This window comes from Neoarius graeffei, chromosome 2, assembly GCF_027579695.1.
Source record: "Neoarius graeffei isolate fNeoGra1 chromosome 2, fNeoGra1.pri, whole genome shotgun sequence".
Taxonomy (NCBI): domain Eukaryota; kingdom Metazoa; phylum Chordata; class Actinopteri; order Siluriformes; family Ariidae; genus Neoarius; species Neoarius graeffei.
Window position 1 is genome coordinate 71,968,085 of NC_083570.1, and position 26,081 is coordinate 71,994,165.

A 26,081-nucleotide genomic window follows, 5' to 3' on the forward strand; every position below is an offset into this window, starting at 1 on the left:
TGCAAGTAAACATTTCCAGTAACTGTTGATCAGTCCTGCACACCGGCTTGGAGGAATTTTAGCCCATTCCTCCGTACAGAACAGCTTCAACTCTGGGATGTTGGTGGGTTTCCTCACATGAACTGCTCGCTTCAGGTCCTTCCACAACATTTCAATTGGATTAAGGTCAGGACTTTAACTTGGCCATTCCAAAACATTAACTTTATTCTTCTTTAACCATTCTTTGGTAGAATGACTTGTGTGCTTAGGGTTGTTGTCTTGCTACATGACCCACCTTCTCTTGAGATTCAGTTCATGGATAGACGTCCTGACATTTTCCTTTAGAATTCGCTGGTATAATTCAGAATTCATTGTTCCATCAATGATGGCAAGCCGTCCTGGCCCAGATGCAGCAAAACAGGCCCAAACCATGATACTATCACCACCTTGTTTCACAGTTGAGATAAGGTTCTTATGCTGGAATGCAGTCTTTTCCTTCTCCAAACATAACGATTTCTCATTTAAACCAAAAAGTTCTATTTTGGTCTCATCCATCCACAAAACATTTTTCCAATAGCCTTCTGGCTTGTCCACGTGATCTTTAGCAAACTGCAGATGAGCAGCAGTGTTCTTTTTGGAGAGCAGTGGCTTTCTCCTTGCAACCCTGCCATGCACACCATTGTTGTTCAGTGTTCTCCTGATGGTGGACTCATGAACATTAACATTAGCCAATGTGAGAGAGGACTTCGGTTGCTTAGAAGTTACCCTGGGGTCCTTAGTGACCTTGCCGACTATTACACGCCTTGCTCTTGGAGTGATCTTTGTTGGTCGACCACTCCTGGGGAGGGTAACAATGGTGTTGAATTTCCTCCATTTGTACACTATCTGTCTGACTGTAGATTGGTGGAGTCCAAACTCTTTAGAGATGGTTCTGTAACCTTTTCCAGCCTGATGAGCAACAGCAATGCCTTTTCTGAGGTCCTCAGAAATCTCCTTTGTTCGTGCCATGATACACTTCCACAAACATGTGTTGTGAAGATCAGACTTTGATAGATCCCTGTTCTTTAAATAAAAAAGGGTGCCCAGTCACACCTGATTGCCATCCCATTGATTGGAAACACCTAACTCTAATTTCACCTTCAAATTAACTGCTAATCCTAGAGGTTCACATACTTTTGCCACTCACATATGTAATATTGGATCATTTTCCTCAATAAATAAATGACCAAGTATAATATTTTTGTCTCCTTTGTTTAACTGGGTTCTCTTTATCTACTTTTAGGACTTGTGTGAAAATCTGATGATGTTTTAGGTCATATTTATGCAGAAATATAGACAATTCTAAAGGGTTCACAAACTTTCAAGCACCACTGTAAGTGTTCGATACATTTGCATCACAGCAAGATCAAACCAGTTCTGCTTTGCACAGTCAGGAACAGCTGTTTAAATCCTGGTGAACCATGATACAGTTTGTGGCTATAGCTTTCTCAGGCATGGACATTATGCATCGGAATTAATTGTCTAATATATTGTGTAGCAATAATTTAATATACCCTACTTAAACTTACCATTAGATACATCTAGGAAAAAAAAAAAGACCAATACAATTTGCATTCAAAATATCAGCAACTTTAATGTACTTAATCTCTTAAATTGACCAAGTTTATGCCTGCCATTAACCCAGTGACAAAGTGGTTATGTTAAAATGGGAGGACTAGAGAATATCTCCAATCAATAAATAAAGGACATCTTAGGTTATGCAATTAATGTGACCGTGAAGAGAAAAAAAAAAAAAACAACAACAAAACACATTTTACACGTGTATACTGTTGACAAATTTTAGCAGTTCTTTGTGTGTTGGAGGTGAAATAAAACATTCAGATATTTTGTCTCAGCAAAGACATAGATGTTATTATACTTGTGCACAGATATAGACAGAATGATACAAAGGCAAATTATTTTCTGTGCGCCTTTAGGGAGCAGTAACCCAATCACAGATAACCGGTGATGTTATCGAGTGCCACGTCTCAGTCCATATCCTGTACTCGTCGGCAAATCTCAGCTGTGAACTCTGAACACTTGGAATTTCCACCAAGGTCTTTGGTCAAAACCTAGAATAATAAAAAGCACAAAATCCATGGAAGCAGATATTAGAGAACAAAAGTTTGTGTTTTGCAAATGTTTGCAGAAACTGATGCAATTTTGTCATTACAACCCATTTTGTACCTTCTTGTCTCGGATGGTGTCATAGCAAGCGGTCTCGATTTTCTTGGCATAGCCATGCAGTCCCATGTGCCGCAGCATCATCACAGCACTCAGGAGCAGAGCAGTAGGGTTGGCCAGGTCCTTACCAGCAATATCAGGTGCAGTTCCATGTACCTATGAGAGGAAAAACAACGTCATTAGTGAAAATATGCAGGGTGACATAACTTGACAAGAACAACAGGTAGACATACGCGCTTCAGCAATGACAATGTGTAACTATCAGAACAGCAGAAACCCTCACATACCGATTCGAATATGGCAACACCATTAGCACCAATGTTGCCACTAGGAGTCACTCCTAGACCTCCAATTAATCCAGCACAAAGATCACTGAAATAAATCACATACTAGAATTACACTATGCTGGACAGTAAACACAGCAATGAGAGAATTGTTTCTTTTTGCCATGATGCTCATCTCTTAAGCCCCGTCTACACGATCATACATTTGTCCATGGACATCGTCATACAAATGTATGATGTTGTTCATGGACAAATGTATAATCGTGTGGACGATTTTCCCAACAAACTTGAACGTCATACTTGTATGACGTTGTATGATGATGTTCAAATTTTTAGAATCGTGTTTCTACTTTCCAACAAATGTTCACAACATCTTACAACATTTTGGGTCATCCACCAATCAGATTGTTAATTCGGGTCATGTGATCTACACTGCCCGTCATGTGACATACAAAATGTATGATCGTGTGGACAGAAATCCACAACATGATCATACAAACTTGAACATCATCATACATTTGTATGATCGTGTAGACGGGGCTTTACAGAAATTATAATTAGCAGATTATAATATTTGAACCCACCTCAATATATCACCATACAAATTGGGCATAACAAGCACATCAAACTGAGTGGGATCCTGCACCATCTAAAAAGAAGATATGAGAGAGTGAGACATTAGAACTGCAGTCACTGTCATTAATCCAAATTTGTAATCATCTTGACATGAGCACAAACTGAGCAAAACTGACTGCAGCACCCCCTACCCCAACTTCTCTTAGGCTTATACTTAATAAAACAAATGTTGGTAGGACGAGAAATCCAGAAAGAATATGTTATTATTCCACAACAGAAGCATCATTATACCAACACTGTTATGAAGAAATCATTAGCACACACAGAAAGAGAGAGAAAATATATTTCACCACAAAACCCTTGGCTCATCCCTAGGGATGGTACAGCTCCTTGCTATCAGTAGAAATTATAAAATGTGTAATTACACTGATATTTAACTGCAAGCTGCAGAAATGTTTGGATTTATAAGCAACCAGATGAGTATATGCACTTACTTTATATAATTTAATTTTGTAACAGAGCTCTGCATTTTGACCTGTCCAGTGCTAGAGGGTTTAATATTATATCTGACATCTAATAAATCAGTGAAAGATATTTGCTGTTGATCAAGTTTCATTGTAGATCTCTTTACATCTGTCCATCCCTGCAGTACAAGTATATAATTAGTCTTTACAATTTTTTACTTGTACAAGTAAACAAGTTTTCTACCCAAATACAAAAACACAAAATCCTCAGTATAGGAGAAGAAAATTATGGTCTACATCTTGGGTGGCCAACCCGCGGCTCGCGAGCCGCATGCGGCTCTTTGCCCGGTATCATGCGGCTCTTACGTTCATATCGAAGTTTGTGGTTTTTTTTTTTTTTTTTATGTGCGTGTGCGCTTTGCTTGAGTTCAGTATGGTATTTTCGTCAAATGCATCTTCGCTTTGCTTGGGCATATTACGGTATTTTCAGGTCATGTCAAATGCGCATGTGCGTGAGATAATCGCTAAGTTTTTGGGCAAGGTGTATCTTGTGTCAAGTAGCCTCTCAAAATGGCAATGAAAAAATGCACAGCAAAACGAAAATATGAAGACGAACATAGGACATTTTTAACAGTGTGAGAGTTTATACTTTTTGTTGAACGTAATGGCAAGCCATTCTGCCTTATATGTCAGTCGTCATTAGCTCATTTCAAAGCTTCCCGCCTCCTTGAATAAGCAAGGAGCCAGATATGCAACACTAATTGAAAACCTGCACGAAAGCTTTGTAACCCGGTTCCGTGATATACAACTGAAAAGGCCACAGGTTACGTTCCTCGTCGACCCATTCAATGCGGAGACGGACTGTTTGAAAGCCCTGCTTGTCACAGATGAGGCTGCGGCTGAGTTGGAGATGATCGATCTTCGTGAGGAAGACCAACTGAAACCTGTTTTGAGGGAAGGCACCATTGAGTTTTGGAAAAGTGTGCCATTGGAAAAATACCCGAATGTGAAACGGGCTGCGCTTAAGATACTGTCAATGTTTGGGTCAACATACGTCTGCGAGTCTGTGTTCTCTACCATGAAACACGTGAAGTCAAAGCATCGTTCGGTTCTGACTGAAACCCATGTGAAAGAACTGCTTCGAGTGGCAACGACGGAATACAAGCCAGATTTGAAGAGGATTGTTCAAGGCAAGGAATGTCAGAAGTCCCACTAAGCAACATGCATAGTAAGTGCACACAATATTGATTGCTGTAAATGACTGGCCTGTGGTATTAGTACTGACTGAAGGAGTAAATTTCTCTCATGTTGGCGTGTAACATTTACTATTAATCTGGCTGAGCAGAGGTGTGTGTGTGAGAGAGAGGAAGGGATGGGTGATGTTCGTGTGCCCATGTGTATGATATGGCTCTTTGCGGTAATACAGTAAAAAATGTGGCTCTTGGTCTCCAACTGGTTGGCCACCCCTGGTCTACATAATGAAAGACAATATTAAACTGTGCTGTGATTAATGAACAACCTGCTTGTTGATAAAGAAATGCAAAATATTTTTTTCTTTATTTTTTTTAAGTATTTGGTTGCAGGTAAATGAACTCTGTATGTTGCATGGATCTACAGTATGTTTCTGGTGGATGTGATTTTGGAGAGATTAAAGGGATGATGCTTATTTTTCAAATCTGCATCAAGCAGTAGAAAGAAAAGGTTGAAGTCTGGTATGGTCCCCACTATTGAGAGGCTCCACCTTTTTTTTTACCAACAAAGTCCCACTGTCCTACCGTCCTGTTTTCTACTGCCTCAAATGACGGATGGTGACACATTCACAGGTCAAAATTCAGCTAGACAAAAGTCAGCATGAAATAAAAGTAACAGCAATCAGAAACAAATGCTCCCTTCATGTCCTGAGCCCTGCCCCCTTTCAGTGAACTGGCTTTTTGAGTGGGTGAATTTATTTATGTTTGAACTGACCATTGCAGAAAAATCTATTAAGTAGAGAAATTTAAACCCCGTCCACACGTAGCCGGGTATCTGCTAAATCGAAGATATTTTTCTACGTTTTGGCCTGTCATCCACATGAAAACACATCAAAAACGAATATTTAAAAAAACTCCGGGCAAAGTGAAGATTTTTGAAAACTCCGTGTATGCCTTTTCGTGTAGACAGAGATAACCGGAGTTTTGCGTTTTAGAACGTCACAATCTGCGCCAAAAAAATGACAACAAATCTGCCCTGACGTCAAACGTGCGACCTTTGTTTACTGCAGAAGCCAGATTAAGCATGGACAAAGAGTAATGGATCGGAGTAGTGCCTTGAAAGCGTTAATTATTGTGCAGGTGCTATTTACATGTTTAATTTTAGAAGCCCAACTACTGACAAGATTCCCAATCAACGTTTTCTTGCGTCTTTTGAAGTTTATACTCCAAAATTGTGTTTAGAAGCAATTCTGTCTCCGAGTCTGTCCAGACGAACGAGCTTGGTGCCATGTTTTATGTTTAGGCGGAAGTGACGCCAACAGAGGGCTATTCTGATGTGATTAGGGGGTAGGATTTGGGGAAATAATGCCATCTACAGGTTTGGAATGCTTATGAATGTGATTGAAAACGCAGATGTTCGGTTATGTGTGGAAGGGATTTTTTTCGAAGACGAGGTGGTGTGGATAAAACAATTTTTATAAACGGAGGGGGGGGAAAATGTTCGGTTTTAAAAATACCCGGCTACGTGTGTACATGGCCTTAAGCTGCATCACCACAGCAAGAGGTGAAAAATTAAAAATGCTACACTTGAACCACTGATGTTGGCACTAGGGTTGGGCGGTATCCAAATTTTGATACCTTTAAACTGTCTCTGTGTTTTCCCGGGGTATACGGTATTACCGAGAAAAAAATAATATTTTGTTTCGGCCTACTGTGTAACGTGCGCCTATGCCTCAAATGCACTATTTAAAAGCAGCATAGCGAATTGTGTGCATTGTGGTATGGATTAAGCAGCAAAGCGAATTTTGTGCATTAAGAGATATTTCAAAGCATCACGCAACTCTTCCTTCATCTTGAAAATAGCATTCAACTGTCGTTTACACATGTCTGCGATGAAACGCATTTGCAGCACTATTTCACCTACTCCATCAAAAAAAAAGTACACGATGAGCAGGATCATACCCTTTCAAGCATGGGAAATAAAAAAAAAGAAAAAGAATCAACCAACACCCAAGTCCGTTTAGACTGCGCGATAAACCATATTCTTCAGCGCAAATGAGGCGAACCTAATTCAAATGCGTGATAGCTGCACAAGGCAAAATCATATGGGCCCACGTCATGCCATGGCGGGGAAATTAATCATCAAATGGCCTTACCTTGCTTAAAACGTTGTCTTGATCACATAACTCCTTACAATTATTCCACTTAAATCCATACGGTTTAACACACCCAACAAAGATAGCAAGCGCATTGCTAATTCCCACCAGAAACCTAACAGTTTACGCTACGATGTTTTCTTCCGTTTCTTCAGTAGATGACATTTCAAACGTTTATTACCCACATCCCAAATGTCATACGTTATATTATTTTACCTTGTTGTTACTCATGTAACCTACTCAAAACACAACTCCTTGGAGAGATCTCGTGGAAGTGGAGTACCCCAGGCTATGGTGTGCCTTAGGGGACATATTAGATTTTTCGTTTGGTTTGAAACCAAAATACTGCCACACTGCCGATGTTGTATTTTTTTTTTGCCACTAACTCGTTATCTTGACTTGCCATCTTTCAACCGCGGTCTCAGTCTCTTTTTTTTTTTTTAGATAGGACAGTATAGAGAGACAGGAAATGAGCGGGGGAGAGAGAGAGACGGGATCGGGAAATAACCTCGGGTCGGAATCTTACCCGGGTCCCGGATTTATAGTACGGTGCCTTAGCCATCTGAGCCATGACACCCCCGGTCTCAGTCTCTTGCGAAGCTTTCTGTCAGACTCCAAAATGTCACGCAGGGTTGCCATGGTAACGACATAAACAACCCTGCACGCGATGAGAACTTCTTTAGGAAATTGATAGAATTAGTGAAAATACGATCACACAGTTATTCGGGATGATCTTCAATTTATTATTTTATATTATGACCTCATGTACTCCATATTTATTTAGATATTATATATTTTTTTAAAATGACAGTAATGAGACCGATACCGTTGGTACTTTTGGATACCTCGGGATACCTTCTTACCGTAATACCGCCCAACCCTAGTTGGCACCTTGGTCATTATTTACGACTCTGTGCAGGAGTTAAATAATACATACATTCAGACACACTGTATCCAGATACATTTCAGTGAATTTGACAACCTTGTAGTTCTCAGCCACCTCTCTGCACTTCCTCAGAAACAGGCCATCAGACATGCGCCTGTGGAACAGACAACGAGCAAACTCAAGACAAGAAAGCTGGAAGGTTTACGGGTAGCCGTCAGCTCTGATTAAATATCAGCCGCCACAATCATTTCTTACGTCCACACAGTTGTAAAAATGAAAAATCTTTCTTCCTGAACATAAATTTCAAAATCAGTTTATTCTGACAGCCAACAGAAAACAGACTCACATGATGTTGGCCTTGTGAACAGCCGTCACACTGGTTCTCTGGTTATTCCTGGCATACTCGAAGGCGTACTCAGCGATGCGACGGCTGGCCTCTTCTGTGATTAGCTTAATACTCTGCACAACCCCATCTACAATCTGCCACAAAGTAACAGGGGAAAAAAAGAACAAAAAACATTAAATTAGCTCATGTTTTAAGTCATTCAATTTCTGTAAAGCTGCTTTGCGACAGTGTTTACTGTTAAAAGTGCTATACAAATAGACTTGACATTAAAGCAAACAGCTTTTGAGATGACTAGCCATGTAAAACACTGATCACAGATCTACTTTCTAGAAATTTCTGAAACAGTGGGCCATTTCCAAAAGTAGGACAAAAATTGGAAAGCCGAGAGGAGAGCTGTCTGACTGATTTAAGACTCAAGGTGTTTATTATTTTTTTTTTAAAATATGGGACGGTCGTCATGCAGCTCTCCTCACGTGGATACACACACGCACTAATAAACATGAACACAGAGGTGGCTGGATGGACAGTGATAAGGAGCTTTTAAGCAATGCTCCAATGATGTACAGTGGGGTGGGGGTCAGAATAAATCTAATGTGGGTGTATTACAGTGGTCTAGAGGAGGAAGGGGAAGAGAGAGAGTCTTGTTCACTGAAATCCTCGTATTTTTCATACATGCTACCTTTCGGGACATGGAGATCCAAAACCGTGACAAATCTCTACGTCACTCGTAAGGAAATCGATGAATTGCTTTGACAAATTTGAGTACTTTTTGTTGTAAATGTAATAAAAACAACATCACCACATGTTGGGCTTGAAGATATGAAGTTTATCTTCATGTGTTGAAAAACTCACGTTTTTCAGATGAAATACATTTCGGATCCGAATGACATATTTAAATAATATTGAGTGGTACGCCAGATATATTCCATTCAACTAGCATGATACTGAATGAGTTGAAGACGAGTTCAATATCATGCTAGCTGAATGGAATATATCTGACATACCACATTAAAAAAAACCCAGCCAACACTTATTGTACAGACACAAAGGCCCAATCCCAATTCTAATTTCTACCCCTACCCCTCCCCCTTGGCCCTTCCCCTTGAAACTGAGCTACAAGGGATAGGACTTGAAATTCAACCCCTACGTATTGGGATAGCCCTTCAACGATCGCATACGTCATCGCGTACCTCCGTTAGCGTTTACGTTAGCAAAACGTGACCAAATGCGTCATTGGCTGCGACCAGCCGCTACAGTCAGAGCCAGAGGCAGAACCAGAAATCTCTGCTGGCAGGGTGTGATTTGTTAACTAACACCACTGAATGGGATATCTTTGGCGCTTCGTGCACCACATCCGACAGAATGAGGTGTCAGAACACTCATGTAAACAATAAAAGCGAGAATAACAGAACAAAACGTACGCAGTCAAGCAACCGAAAACAATACTCACTCCCAAAGCTTTTTAGCAGCAGCTTGGATTTCAGAAATCGCTGCTCATTCTCAGCTCGAAAGCGAATCAAGCGGCGTGTTTCCTCTGGATAACAACTTAAAACACGTAAATAATGGAGAAAATACATTTATGACAATCTTTCGCCGCGGGAACCGCCATCTTTCTGAAATCCGCATGAAATCTCGCTGAAATCTGCATGGCATTGTGGGAAATCACTCAAACCCCTTCGTTCGGAGTCAGCTCCAGGAAAATCTCCGTTTGGAGGGGTACAGAAGCCCTACCCCTTCCCCTACCCCTCCGCGTTAACTGGGATTGGGATACCCCTACCCCTTCACGTGAACGCGCAAAATGGAGGGGAAGGGCCAAGGGGTAGGTCCAAGGGGTGAAATGGGATTCGGCCAAAATCTTCCATATTTAACGAAGCAAACCTGGCAGCCATGCTTGTTTACAAATTGTCACAGTTGCTTGCTAGTGCAGAAGTTTTACATGCAATACGTATCTTATGGCATTTTCAATTCACTAGGACAGTTTACTGCAGGCGAACAAAGAAATGCTTCTGCGCATGTGCAGCAGAAAACTCTCGTCTCACGTCATGTTGTCTTGACAACCATGCAATATCGTAAACCATGTTCACTCATTCTCCATTAGGGAGAGTGACGCAATACACGTAGGATAAGCGATATGCTAACAATATTGCATACTATTAAACTAAATGAATGAAACCCACGAGATGGGAATAGAATACCTGTTTTTATTCCATTGAAAAAAGCGTCCTGTATGTATAATAATTCCTGATATTTCACTCTGATGACGTCACCCTCAGCGTTTTCCCGCTGACTAGACGTGCGTTGTCAAAATGGTGAACCAGTTCAAAATTAAAATCCTTTTGATTAACTGGTGTCTTTTTTCTGGATGGGGCCATATAATATAAAGAACATTACACGGTGGCACGAAGATATGAAGTTTATCTTCTCATGTTGCAAGATATTTCACTCCTTCGCTTCGCTCACTTGTGAAATATGCATTCACCACTCGAAGATAACCTTCATATAATTGCGCAACTGTGTAATATCCTCACTTTTATTTATATAAACACAAAGTAAAAGAAAATGTAAAAAAAAACCTAAAAGTACAGTAACTACAATATAAAAGTAATTTCAGATAAACAGTAAAAGCATGTCAAATAAAAAGTTGTAAAAAAAATTTTTTTTTATAAAATAGAAACAAAGAATATAATCATCATAAAAGCGGGGAAAAAGTATTTTCTGGTAATCTGTTCCAGAAAAGAATTTAAATGGCTGCCATCACTGTTTAATGTTGATGTGTGTAATTTGGAGAAGGCTAGTATTAGATGGTCTTAAAGGAACAGTCCACTGTACTTCCATAATGAAATATGCTCTTATCTGAATTGAGACGAGCTGCTCCATACCTCTCCGAGCTTTGCGCGACCTCCCAGTCAGTCAGACGCGCTGTCACTCCTGTTAGCAATGTAGCTAGGCTCAGTATGGCCAATGGTATTTTTTGGGGCTGTAGTTAGATGCGACCAAACTCTTCCGCGTTTTTCCTGTTTACATAGGTTTATATGACCAGTGACATGAAACAAGTTCAGTTACACAAATTGAAACGTAGCGATTTTCTATGCTATGGAAAGTCCGCACTATAATGACAGGCGTACTAACGCCTTCTGCGCGCTTCGGCAGCGCATTGATACGGAGCTCAGATATCAATGCGCTGCCGAAGCGCGCAGAAGGCGTTAGTACGCCTGTCATTATAGTGCGGACTTTCCATAGCATAGAAAATCGCTACGTTTCAATTTGTGTAACTGAACTTGTTTCATATCACTGGTCATATAAACCTATGTAAACAGGAAAAACGCGGAAGAGTTTGGTCGCATCTAACTACAGCCCCAAAAAATACCATTGGCCATGCTGAGCCTAGCTACATTGCTAACAGGAGTGACAGCGCGTCTGACTGCGTCTGACTGACTGGGAGGTCGCGCAAAGCTCGGAGAGGTACGGAGCAGCTCGTCTCAATTCAGATAAGAGCATATTTCATTATGGAAGTACGGTGGACTGTTCCTTTAAGACAAAATTTTGGAACATGGTTTATTAACTATTCAGAAATGTATGATTATGCTGCAACACTGATTGATTGAAAAACAAGTCATAAAATATTAGCTAAAGGAAACAGACAGTGGAATGATGGACTGGTCTAATATGATCTTATTTTCGACTGCGTAAATGTTCTTGCTGCAGCATTTTGTTCAGGTTTTAGATTATTGTACATTAACATAAGAGATGTGACTATAAATGGACAGACAATACCGAATACAGAAGTCTGAAATCTGTCAAGTTAATCTTTTAAGCATAGAAATGTACATTTACATACCACATGTTCAATTCCACTGTACTCTCCCTCAGTGTTTTCTCTGATGGTAACCAGATCAACATCTGTGTAGGGAGTCTTAAAGCCCTCAATGGACACGCAGGGACGCACGTTAGCGTACAGGTCAAATGTCTTTCTCAACAGCAGGTTCATGGACGGATGGCCAGCAGCAATAGGGGTCTTCAGAGGTCCTAAACATCAGCAATCAGATTATGAATAACACAATAACAAATCAAGATGTGTGTTTGATAATGTGTGTGTGGCTGTACCCTTCAATCCAATTTTGCTTCTGTCCATTGACTCTTTGGCTTCAGGAGGGATCATCCATTTCCCTCCAGGTCCTTTGACAGCCGTCACGTTCCTCTCCTCCCATTGAATGGGAACCTGCAGGTGGAAAAAAGTGGCCACTTGCTGAAGGGAGCACTTACTTTTACCACATCCCAAATTTCTCTTTCTGGGAGTCGATAGTCATCTTATCTTACAATGAGATTCACAATTCAGGTGCGTGAATATAGTACAAGTTGTTTGTGGTGTCGAAAAGAACCAACAATATGGTAGATTCTGAAAACTGTAAATGCAGTAGGTTCTAGTTAAAGGTAGTAACAGGCAAACTTTCCATTAGTGGTGGAAAAGGAGGAAGAAATACAGACAGACATCTGTTTGTCTCTTACTTTAGCTGCTTCAAATATCTTTGCTACAGCTGTGGAGATCTCCGGACCAATTCCATCCCCTGGAATTAGCGTTACAGTGTGCAGCTGGAAATCAGAGACAACGACACACCGAAAAAAAAAAAGCAAAAGCAACACAGGTTGGGTGCCAAATTACAATAAACAAGGCATGACAATCATTTAAACATCACAGGTTAAGACTGCGACAAGAAATCTGAAGCTTTCATTAAATCCAACTGTTAAATCTCAATGGTTTTGAGAGGTAAAATGTGTTTGTGACAGAAAAACAGATCCCCATTTCAATCACAGCCTGCAGGTCTCGCTGAGAAATAAACACATATCTAATCTAAATTTAACAGTGAAAATTCTAGCAGGCGGACAGGGAAATCAGAATTTCATGACAAAAACCCGAGCATACAGTATCAGTCAAATGTTTGGAGACAGGCTCTAACTTTTTTTCTAACATTCTAAGGGGTCATCCATAATTTATCATTATCATGAGTCTACAAAGAGTAGACTTTTGAGCAGCCCCCCCCAAAAAAAAGTGTACATTAGCGGACAAAAAAAAAAAAAAAAAAAAAGATGGATCTACGTGGAATAGGAATTCAAAATAAAACCATGTCTTGTATTACTTTTTTATTAAAATCGGATGACAGTACAATACAATTCTGAAATGGAAGAAAAGAAGACTGACTGTATAAAATTCAACTGAATGCTGACAAGTACAAAATACCCATATGATAACCTACGTACCGTTTTATGAGAGAAATAATCCCAAATTGTAAAAGTCGACTTGATTTTTTCCATCCGGACGATCGCTTGCCGGCACAGCTCAGCTTTGTTTTGAAACGTTCGTTTTTGATTCTTTCCAAGCAGCCTGTCCTGCCCTAACTGCCTCCTGCCGCTTCTCAGATGAATGCAGGAAACAAACGTTTAAAAACTGCTTGTACTCGTTTGAAGGAGTCTTGTGAATAGCGGTATTTCTGCTATTCACAAATTTGTAAATGCGGTCAAAATCTGGGTCAGCCATTGTTGTTGTATTGAAGAAAGAAAGCGTGTAGAGCTAGCTGGCAAAACCAATGTGGTGCGAAATTTTTAACATGGCGGCCGCCGATTCGCACATTGACGGATCATCATTTTTTCATTTTTAAAAAAAGTGTACACCTGGTCATTAACCCCCCCCCGCGTACGGTTTGTACGCTCGTGATGATGATAAATTATGGATGACCCCTAAGATAATGATGGATGTCGTTTCTCTTTACTTAGCTGATCAGATCTTGACATAATATGGATTACTACAGCTGTGGAATAGGGCTATTTATTTTTATTATTGCTTGATCTCAAACGCATCAAGAAGGCAAGAAATTGCACTAATTAACTTTTGACGAGACACCTGCTAATTGAAAAGCATTCCAAGTGACTCCCTCATGAAGCTGGTTAAGAGAATGCCAATAGTGTGCAAAGCGTTATCAAGGTAAACACTGGCTACTTTGAAGAATCTAAAATATCAAAACTTTTTTGTAACAAATTTGTTTACCACATAATTCTATACATGTTATTTGATAGTTTTGATGTCTTCAGTATTGTTTTACAATGTAGAAAATAATCAAAATACAGAAAAAACCCATGAATGAGTAGGGGTGTCCAAACGTTTAAGTGGTACTGTAAGTGCATGCGTGGATGGATGGCTGCATGCTAAAAGCACAAATAAGACGACATTTATCGATACAAATGCAGTATAAAAATATATCTTTAAACTTTTATTATTAGCCCATTATATCATAGCTTGATCAACAGTATATTGGTTGTAGGAGTAACGATTTTTCACCCTCAACTGTATCAGGCCACAGTAAGTGAGCAGCAAGGCAAAGGTCAGGTGTGGACACATGCTAGTTCCACCATCTTTTTTTTTTTAAACCAACCAAAAGAGACCACAGTCCCACCTTTGAGGTTTGGGAATTCACAGTTGGTTCACCTGGACAAACTGACTTAATGCAAAAGTAAGTGCGATTAGAAACAAATGCTTTTCATGTCACACATACTTTCGCTTCTATTGGACTGGCCTTTTCCACTGGGTGAATTTGATTCACATTTAGTCGGACACTACTTTACACGAAAAAGCAGAAAAGTGAAGTAACGGGTCAAAAACTGTAAAGGTTATGGCTAAATTGTAAATGTTGACACCTTGCAAATTTAATGACCCATCAAACAGTGTCGTAAGCCTGCTAAAATCTTTCCAAATGAGTCATTATTATACATACAGGACACTTTTTCGATGGAATAAAAACATGTATTCTATTCCCTTCTAGTGGGTTTCATTCATTTGGTTTGATAGCATGCAATATTGTCATCATATCGCTTATCCTACGTGTATTACGCCACTCTACCCAATGGAGAATAAGTGTCATGGTTGTCAAGACAATATGATGTCACACAGTGAGAAAGTTTTCTGCTGCACACGTGGAGAAGCATTTCTTTGTTCGCCGTCAGCACCCGCAGTAAAACTTCTGCGCTAGCGAACGCATTGGATATTGGTAAGTAACCCCACTGTTCTTAGCTTTTTGTAAAATCTATAATGGTTCCATCAAATGTGTATGTATAATAATAATGACACTTTTTCATGGTATATCAGATATATTCCATTCAGCTAGCATGTTATTGAACTCCTCTTCGACTCGTTCAGTATCATGTTAGCTGAATGGGATATATCTGATATACCACTCACTCAACGCCAGCCAATATTATTTAATTGTGCAACATTTTGCACAGTCTGTACGAAGAATGCCCAAAAGCTGTGCAAGATACAAAGCAGACATTTTCCATGACAAGACAACTCAAAACAATCTGGGAGGTGGATTTGGTTGGCAACTGTCATAGCGGTTGTTACCTCAAAAAGCCTTCCAGAGACCACATCATTTCAGATCTTATCAAAATTAATTCAGCAGTAATGTTAAGAATAATGGGATTCAAGATATAACTCAAACTTTTTTTTTACTTACTCCTCTGGAAAAAGTTCTGGGCTGCGTCTGGTTTGTCAGTGCATTCAAGACACGAGACACCTGGGGAAAAAGAACATTGGCACAGAACCAAGACTGAATACATCAATCAAGTCAAGAGCTTCAGAGGCAAGCCAAGCACTTACATAACCCAGGGTTCTCCGTGGATTGAAAATATAGGGGGGTGGGGGTCAATCGGATGACCTTGAAACAAATTTGCATAAATTTACATATGAGCAATTCCAGCGTTATGGATGTGACATTTGGACTCAAAATGGCAACAACTGACCTAGTTAATTTTTATTCCTTTCCAGTATTTTAAAATTTGTTGTATATTTTTAAGACCTCTCATATTGGAGAAGTCATGGGAAAAAAAGAATTCCCATAGTACATTTAGAACTCTAGAAAATGCCAAAAAAGACATGCGTTATGGATGTGACGGAAAAAATACCCCATTTCCAGGGTGACTGCACATATTCATCAAACTCTGTGAAATTGCAAACATAATATCCAAATGCAGGCATGCATTTAATAAAGGAGTCTTAGCTGAAAATAAAAAAAGCCTTTGTTTAAAATATTTTCTATTTCAAGCAGAATCTAGGAAGAAAAAATCAGCGTTATGGATGTGACATAATTCCGTTATGGATGTGACGCATCTGAAATAGACATGGCATATGTTTAGAAAATCAGCAATTTAACCACCATAACCCTTTGAAAAACTCTAAATATCAGCTAAAACTATCAAAGTTCTTAAATAATATTTAGGATGGCTATTGTTTTGCTGTTTTGTGGATTTTAGCATACATTTCTGTGGCTTGTGGCAATAATATAGAATTGTACATGATCAAAGTTGATTTTAGCTTGGGTTTTACATTATAAGAAAGAGAGACTGACAGTGACATATTAGGTTGGTTACAAATTGGTTCAACTTATTCACATCTGTAAAATACAGGCCTAGGTGATATCTCTGGGAGTGGTTTTGATGTATTACATGTTGCTTTATTTTTGCATGGTGAGGTTGACATTTACATGGAATTGCCCCCATGTCATTTGCATAAAATGTGCATAAAATACTCTCAAATAGTAATCATTTAGAATAGAGGAATCAATTGGACCGATACAAAATCAATTTGGATCGATGTTTTCGATGTCGACAGTGGAACGCTTACGCGTAAAACCGAATCGCTCGAGAGACATTTCGACAGAGTGTACACACTTCAAGAGCTACAGTAACACTGACAGCCAGGTTATATCCTCACGGTTTTATAGGCAATATCATGCTTGCCGCACCAACTTTGAACTTTTTGTTTTTATCCTTTATTTCTCTGCCGACAATAATCAGTTATCTCGAACTTGGTGTCGATTCACACGTTATTATAAAGGCGTGTTATCTCCCGGCGCAAGAACAATGTGTCAAAAACGCCGAAGTGTGAAACGCTTTTCTTAGACTATAATCGTCAGACTGACTAAACTAATTGCTGGTAAATGAGTTTCACACTCGGGTGTTGTCGCGTTGTCGGTACTCCAACAGAGAAAGGCTATCTGTCACAAAGAAAACAAAGGGACGTCTCTTCCTCATACCTGCCAACCTTGAAAAAAATTTTATGAGTAAAATTTTACAATTTCATGAGTACCCCCCCTCGCGTCAACCTCACCCCAACCCGGCACGCATGCGCCCCCACAGACCACAACCAGCAGACCAAAAACACACTTTCAATTCAGTTTTATTGATTGACCTTGGGGCGGCACGGTGGTGTAGTGGTTAGCGCTGTCGCCTCACAGCAAGAAGGTCCTGGGTTCGAGCCCCGGGGCCGGCGAGGGCCTTTCTGTGTGGAGTTTGCATGTTCTCCCCGTGTCCGCGTGGGTTTCCTCCGGGTGCTCCGGTTTCCCCCACAGTCCAAAGACATGCAGGTTAGGTTAACTGGTGACTCTAAATTGACCGTAGGTGTGAATGTGAGTGTGAATGGTTGTCTGTGTCTGTGTCAGCCCTGTGATGACCTGGCGACTTGTCCAGGGTGTACCCCGCCTTTCGCCCGTAGTCAGCTGGGATAGGCTCCAGCTTGCCTGCGACCCTGTAGAACAGGATAAAGCGGCTAGAGATAATGAGATGAGATGAGACTTTGGGAAACTGTTATTGATGGCTCTTGGGAACTTCCTTCCGTTTTGAAAAGCACAACAAACATTAAATACATGTGCAAATGAAATGAAATTAAACCAGAGCCACTCTTTCAAAATAAATAACACATTAAATTAATACAGTATGTAAAAAAGGCACTTTCAACACAAAACCTGGTATGCACAAATTTCCCATGCAATAAGTTTAGACTTTTGCATTTTTTAACATGTTGGAAGTATATTGCATTATACAGTAAAAATATTGCATTATACAGTACACTGCAGTATTTTGTAGTATGCCTTGTTCATGTGCAAACTATTGCATTTGCAATATTGCATTTACTGCAGTAATACTGTATAAAAAAAGCATTTGATACTGCAGTACCACGCAGGTTTTTTCATAAGAGGGATGACCAATTTTCGACTTCACATCATCTGCAAACATTCTAGGCTACCAATGACAGAAGTTACCGACTGCCCTTAAGATATACAACATGCTACGTTTTGTTGAGCACATCAATAAAGTGGTACTTGGGCCAAAAAAAAAAAAAAAACAAAAAAAACAAAAGTGTGTTTCCGGTAACCCGACCGATCGAGAATTTCCGCGTCGAAATTGCCGACCATAAAGTTATTACAAATTTCCCTCGATATTTTAGTGTAAGCGGCGTTAGTTTGTCATAATTTTTTGTTTCAACGCATTCAAGTTGTGAAAGAAACGATAAAAAGTAAAATGTTTCGCCACTTCTATCAGCCCTCCTGCATAAACATGGCAGCGCACTTGTATACTGAAGGAGGAAGGGAAAACTGAGCCGAGCTGCCATTTTGAATCCTCATTCAAGGCTGTAATGCAAATTGCTTCCTCTTCAGTATACAAGTGCACTTCCATGGCAGGGAAAAACACTACGTTTTGCCGCCTATGTAGTCCCCTATTTATACAAATAGGAGTCATTCAGGATTCAGCCATGTTTTTGCTCGACCCAAGTTCTACAGTAGGCTAGGCCGTCTGCTTTTAATGGAAGTAGCCTAGACTAGGACGTTATTTTCACGTTATTTCTTGATAAGGTGTTTTCACGTTATTACATGAAAATATCATGAAATAACGTGATAATTTCGTATCATGAAATTACATGATGTTATTACATGATAAATATATTGTAAAAACGTGATAACTTTGTTAACAATATCTTTTCACGTAATTACTTGATTCTAAGCCAATTTTTTTGAGTGTGGCAGCAATACGCTTCCGTAGATCATAACTCGAACTCTCGCGATTTTTTTTTATTCGTTTAAATATTTAAAAAACACTTTTATTTTATTATGATGTGTGGTATAAAGGATTCTGTACCAAAATACTATTTTGTAAGATGTTTACTTGTGTTAATTTTTTCGAACAAAAAAAAAAAAAATTTTCCCCTACCTACCGACCTTATTTTAGTATTTCATGTTACCGGAAACACACTTTTTTTTTTGGCCTTATCTTAGTGATTCAATGAGAGCGCGAGAGGAATTGTAATCAGGTTTCATTGGTTACCGCATCAAATATGCAACCTCGAGTGACGGCTTCAAAGTTAAATGAAGAACTAGCCTGTACTGTTGGTGTTGTAAATGCACAAAATAACGGCTAGGAAGCTCCAGTACAGGTGAAACACAACCGTTTCTGTTACAAATATAAAAACGACGTCTCTAACCGACGTTTCAATCCTCGACTCGTTCTAGCCACCTGGCTGCACCGCTGCACTCAAGTCAGAGACGGGAAGGAGGAAGGGGAGGGGTGAAGAGGGCAGAGCCACACGCTCTGGAAGAGGGGCGGGGGGATTGGGCAAAGCGTTCCATTCTGGCTTTGAGTTTTCTCACAGATCAGTGGTATCAACTTCAGCGAGAACTTGACTGAAATGCGAGTTCGGACAATATGCGTACTTTTTAATGTGAAAACGTACAGTCGTACAATGAGGTAAAAATTCGTAGCGGCTACGCAAGATGCGTACAGGTTGGCAGGCATGCTTCCTTTTGTAAAGGGGCGGCAGAAATTAAACGGGGGCGGGAATCACAGAAAGGGGGGCGGCCCGCACCTCTAAAACCCTTGTGGAGAACCCTGATAACCATTGTCTGCTTATGATACTGAGTTTGAGTGATCACATGTCTTGTAATACACAGAGGCAGAGTTTACACAGGATAAGAGTAGTGCACGTCTAGACAAGCCAGTGCCTGTTGTATCTGAAGCTGTGAAAGAAAGCAAGTGATTCCAGTTTGACTGTATACCATCAAAAGAAACACCCTTGTCTCAGCCAATCAGCATTTTCACCGAGTATGTGTCTAGGAATTATCCTTTAACCAGTAATGCTGGTTACTTATATGTACTGTGTATACTGTATTAGCGTGTTGTGACCAACATCTTGGAGTGTAATACGACCCTTAAAAAAGGCAGACGTTACTTACAGAAATGCGATAAGTACACACACACTCTGGTACATATGGATAAAGCCATGCTGAGGAAAAAGGCATATTTAAAGTGCATATCACGGGTAAATTCAGGAGCAAGATCAATGTAATTCTCCTATTTTATATTAAACTTTGGTCAAATATCTGTCACATTTTGTGCAATTTTTTTACCTTGCGCAATATCAGAAAAATTCAGTTGAAAATCAAGCCATTTGAGGCAAATTCGTCCACCTCTGAAAAAACTTGGTCTTTGGATTTCCCGGCAAACATTGATTTTCGTAACGTCGCATGCGGGACGCCTCCCTCCGAATCCTACGTCAGCGCTGGTTTGTTTATGAGAAAACGACCTGGTGGTTTTCTGCAAATTTCTTCAACGTTATCACGTAATTATTAAAATGGTTAACAGATGTATCGTAGGAAGGTGTAGCAACACCAATCATGATGGGATTATTACTCATTGTTTTCCAAAAGACCAGACAATGAGAGAGAAATGGGAGCACTTCATGCGAGGCACCCGGAAAAATTGGCTACATGCTACAACATTATTTGCGGTGCTCAGTTCACAAGGCCTGACGACTTTGAGAACTATTTGCAGTGGGAAATGGGCTTTGCGAGGCAACTTGATCTGAAAAAAGACTCAGTTCCATCTGTCAGAATGCCCAAAGCAACACCGTCTCCATCTGTGTCAGCGTCACCAAAGGAGCCAGCCGTGTTCGTCTCCCCTGACAGAAGGCGAAGTGCCACATCCACTGAGGCCCTCGAAGCCAAGGACCAAGCAGAGCCGAGAAAAAGACCAAGAAAACCAGCAATTTACAAGTTGACTGTTGCCAGGGTAAGAAATAATTCTGACGTCTCATCATCATATTCTTCATCCAAAGGTGAAGTAACATTGCGCTCAGGTGACAATTCCATATTTCAATGGAAAATCGCTAGCTGCTAAACTTGGTCTACATAGGTTGTGCACCGAAACTGTGCAAGCTCTCGCAGCCTGCTGGCGGTTCCGCAGGTGACGTTACGAATCTGGCTCCAGACTCCCTTGGGATTTTTCCAGACGCGTTTTATTTTATTTTTTTCTGCTGTAGACAGATGGCCTTGTGCAAAATTACCCTTCTGGATGAGTGTCTAAAGGGACATACTTTCATAAAAAAATAAATAAATAAATAAAACACGAAATTGGTCCAGGATATGCACTTTAAGGGCACAACTGCAAAATATATCAAGCTTTTCTTTAACATCCGAGTCAAGCATAGCAGCCGCATGTAAAACAAGGTTGAGCCAACTGTCCAGGTCACTCAAACAGGAAAATCAAGTTTATTCCTTGTCAAAAATATGAGGAGGCTGTTTGAAAAAATCCTGGAGATATCTTACAGTACTGTGCAAAAGTCTTAGGTACCTTATTGTTTTTAGTACAAACTTTGTTATAGACTTATTTTAAGACTTCTATATTGTGGAACCAGTACAAACAGTCTAGATTCCCAAACATTAGTTTTACAGCACAAAATTAACATTATAGAAAAAATATATGTTTGTATGTCAGTAAAGAAAGCAGTATATTACATAACGGACTGCTTTTCAGACAAAAACATAATGAAGGCTGCTGGGTTTTGCCGCAAAAATAAGAAGGAAGTGTGACAGTCAAAAAGTGTCCAGAAGAACTGTGGCTGGTTGTGCAAGATGCTCAGTAAAACCTACAGCTCATTTCCTTATAAAACTGTACCTGAGACTACGTTTTTGTTTTGTTTAACGGTTTTCTTTAAAAGCAAATGATTGTCACACTAAATATTGACTTTTTTTCATGCATTACTGTTTACTGATGATCTTAAAGGTATTTTTTTTAATGCAGAAACATTTAATTTCATTATTTTTCAAGGCATCTTTGCTCTACAGCATTTCACTGCATGTGTACACAAACTATAAAATAATCTTTCATTAGGTAACTGTCAGAAACCAACTTTACACTTCAGCTGGATATGATCTTATCCAACTTTTATTTCAAAATCATTCATCTAAATCAGTGTTTCTCAACCACTGGCCCTGAGTGGTTGAGAAACACTGATTTAGATGCACCAGAGGCACCATCGAGAACATCCTGACCAGCTGCATCACCGTGTGGTACGGCGCCTGCACCGTGTCCTGCTGCAAGACTCTGCAGTGCATCGTGAGAGCAGCTGAGAGGATCATTGGTGTCTCTCTCCCTTCTCTAATGGATATTTATAACTCCCGCCTCACCCGCAAAGCCATCAGAATCGCAGGTGACCCCATCCACCCATCTCACAGCCTCTTCAGCCTGCTGCCGTCGGGGAGGAGACTGCGGAGTCTCCGGGCCAAAACCAGCAGGCTCAAGAACAGTTTCTTTCACCAGGCGGTCAGGAGGCCCAACTCCCTCCCTGTTCTGCCCCCCGCCCCAGATTCTGCTCGCACACACCCCTGCAGCACTTGACATGTCACCCTCACAGTCCCCCCCCAACACACACACACACACACTCACTCACTCTCTCAACATTCATTAACACACTGAACTCAGGGACTGCACATTTCACTTTACCTCACTCATTTGCACTATTCCGCACTACCTCACCTTAACAGCCATTAGTTTATTGTTTATACTGCTTGTTTCATGTTTACCTGCTATACCTCAAGTGCCCTTGACTGTTTATTTGCACCAATTTACGTGTGTGTTTAGTCTATGTCTAGTTCTTATCTAGAGTGTTTATACTGTTTGTTTTTTCAATTATTCTATTTTTAATTTATTGCATTGTCCGTTTGCACCATGGGTCAGAGAGGACTGAAATTTCATCTGTGCTGTATGTCGAGCATCTATAGCATATTTGACAATAAAGTTGACTTGACCGCAAATTTTTTTCCCCCAAGTTGACATTAATTTATTTTTTTTACTTGTAGTAAGTTGCATCCGGGGGCGGCACGGTGGTGTAGTGGTTAGCGCTGTCGCCTCACAGAAAGAAGGTCCGGGTTCGAACCCCGTGGCCGGCGAGGACCTTTCTGTGTGGAGTTTGCATGTTCTCCCCGTGTCCGCGTGGGTTTCCTCCGGGTGCTCCAGTTTCCCCCACAGTCCAAAGACATGCAGGTTAGGTTAACTGGTGACTCTAAATTGAGCGTAGGTGTGAATGTGAGTGTGAATGGTTGTCTGTGTCTATGTGTCAGCCCTGTGATGACCTGGCGACTTGTCCAGGGTGTACCCCGCCTTTCGCCCGTAGTCAGCTGGGATAGGCTCCAGCTTGCCTGCGACCCTGTAGAACAGGATAAAGCGGCTACAGATAATGAGATGAGATGTTGCATCCGACGTCACATCGGTCTCATTAAACTACAGTCACACCACAGCTCACGATGCTTTGCGATGGGTTATTGATGAAAATGAGGTATTTTTATGGCGATATACACGTGAGATAAAAGTTGCAGTCACACAGTAGGTGAACGCTTGACCGTCACGCCTTTGCGCCCTTGAGTCTGGCACAGCTCGAGTGGCCACACGCTCACGGTGCACATTGTGCACGCGCTTGGGACCCAGCTTTTATGAGAAACACCTGATACTGATTTGAGTGCAATCAGCAGATACGGATGCTGCTTTCACAGAGGCTTTGCGAAGCATTATCACAGTCACGTTTGTTTCTAACGCTGTTTAAAAATTTTGTTTTTGTAAATATCATGCCTGCTAATACACACTCTTCCTGCACTTAGATCCATCTATCTTGTAGTGTCCTGATCCCTAGAGCTTTAACCCAGCCACATAACGAGTCGTACGCCTCCATGCTCTTCCATGTTTTCATCTGTGTGTCCACGTAGAATGATGTCTGCAGCACCAGGTAGTTTGAGATGTCGGGGAACTCAACAGAAGGATAATTTCCTAACTCGTAGGAAAAAAATCCTTCTTTGTTAGCATGTAAGGATCTATCCCATTAAGTGGTTTCTATATGGGTCCATCTCAGAAACTGGTCTCTCACAAGGGACATTATGGTCAAGAAATAAAATTTTCTAATTTTACTTTTTTTTTTTTGCATTTACCTAACACTCAATGTTTCTTTTGTCATGTTTAATAAGAATAAAGATAGTATCTTGCTTTATCTGGCCTCCACTGTGGAAATTATTTTTATTACAATTCAAATGCTTTTGTAAAATTGATTTACATATAAAATAACTACATCATGAAGAATTAAAGCCCCTCCTTCACAGATGAGTGAAAATATTGAATACATTTCCTCGTTTTAATTGCTTGGGTTAAAAATGCCAAGTTATGATGACTGAATTGATTATTCACTTAAATATGAATAATATGATACATTTTGGGTATTTGATATGGCGAAATAGGACACAATGGAAAAATCAAGAACACACCAGAAAGATGAGAATAACGGCGCTGGTAAAAGAACAGCGACTGTACCGGCTGAAGGTTGCGCGGGTCTCTGCTGCGGCGCGCGAGCAACGGGACATCACTACTGCACCGGACGGAGTGCGAGGCGGGGGCGGAGCAAAATGACTGGCCGTAGATTCTATCAAAAGTTCGATCTAAATCGACCATGGTTGCAAAATATTGGCCAAAAATACGCAAACACTACAAAATATGAAAGTAAGATGAAAAAGAAAATTCTATTGCCTTATACTGCAAGACTAAAACAAAATAAAACTGTCAAAACTCACCTTTTCAGTGATAACATCCCAACAGATCATCCGCGTAACAGAGAGCCCGCAAATGGAAGCACGATCAACTTCTAACTGTTGGAGTGGAAAATTTCATTCTACACATGCAAATTGTTAATGTGTGTCCTTCCCCGCACACAAATAACACGCTACGGTAAAAAACAGACCACAACTCATTTTATACAGTAGCTCAGAAATTCATACAAGACCAGCTACCATCATAACTGTTTCTTACAGAATATTTCTATACCTAACTTTCAGCTTTCATTTTAAAAAACAATCACAGATTTATAACTAAATTTTTATATGGTTTAGTGATTTTAATTTACTACTTTTGGTGAGGTAGTGACCTTGACCCTGAGGCTATCCGTTTAGATCAAAACACACGATCGTATTGGTTTTGGTTCTGCGGAAAATGGAGTTACAATGGTGATCAAATATTTTGCATGATGTTTTATTACGGTTATGATTATTCTGTGAGCGCACCAATCCTTAGGTGTGCAAAGTTACAACTTAAAATACAATTAGTGATAACTGTAGACTTTTCAGTGGACTACAACCTTTTTAAGGGAATGCGATGTAGTCAACCATTTATCATGTCCCAGATCAAGCCGCCATTTTCCACAAATTTGCAGAATTTTTGCCAAATTCTTAGAGTATTCACATCGAAGATTTAGTTTTATCTGTATTATTTCTTTCATCATTTTATTTAAAATTAAAACCAACATCACCATTCAAAACCGTATAGTTTATTGACTGAGTATATTTAGTGGGGGACCCCCACAGTACCCAGTTTCTGAGACAGACCCATATCCACTTCTTGGATTTAATAACTTGCTTGTTTGCTGTACACAAACAAGTTCTTGTGTTAATGGACCAGACTCCACTTTTGGATCATTAATCTGTTTTGACTGAGAATGTCCTGCATGCAGAGTTTTATGTTGGCTTCTGGCACATCCAGACAGTTTGAAATACTGTACAATACCTACAATTAAAAAAAAAGAGTTTGTTTTTATTGCACTTATTTAATTCCTGGGCTCCCATCTGTAACAGGGAGTGATGTTGCATCCCATTAGTACACTTTACAGTAGATTATTAGATTCTAATAGAATAGATAAGCCAAAATAATTGGGGATGTTGATTAACGGGCCCTGACTCTTTACAAGTAAGAATAGGTGGGCCTTAAAGTGCATATCCTGGACCAATTTAGTTTTTTTTTTAATATGAAAGTATGTCCCTTTACACACTCATCCAGAAGGGTAATTTTGCAC

The 26,081-nt window shown here is 40.1% G+C and overlaps 1 protein-coding gene across 2 annotated transcripts in view; it reads right to left on the minus strand.

The window, feature by feature from the left end:
- Nucleotides 1–1,592: 1,592 nt before the first annotated feature.
- idh3a (isocitrate dehydrogenase (NAD(+)) 3 catalytic subunit alpha) overlaps nt 1,593–26,081 on the minus strand; it is a 28,128-nt gene continuing 3,639 nt past the window's right edge. The window contains exons 2-11 of one of the 2 annotated variants that reach the window (XM_060914886.1): nt 15,607–15,666; nt 12,611–12,694; nt 12,209–12,323; nt 11,943–12,130; nt 8,105–8,238; nt 7,855–7,912; nt 3,071–3,135; nt 2,490–2,574; nt 2,206–2,358; nt 1,593–2,090 (exon numbers count right to left, since the gene is read on the minus strand). In XM_060914886.1, coding sequence (XP_060770869.1) covers nt 2,007–2,090; nt 2,206–2,358; nt 2,490–2,574; nt 3,071–3,135; nt 7,855–7,912; nt 8,105–8,238; nt 11,943–12,130; nt 12,209–12,323; nt 12,611–12,694; nt 15,607–15,666 — 1,026 coding nt within the window. In that variant the 3' untranslated portion in view covers nt 1,593–2,006. Of the gene's footprint in view, nt 2,091–2,205; nt 2,359–2,489; nt 2,575–3,070; nt 3,136–7,809; nt 7,913–8,104; nt 8,239–11,942; nt 12,131–12,208; nt 12,324–12,610; nt 12,695–15,606; nt 15,667–26,081 lie in introns of both variants that reach the window. The other variant, XM_060914885.1, reaches the window with a different exon arrangement.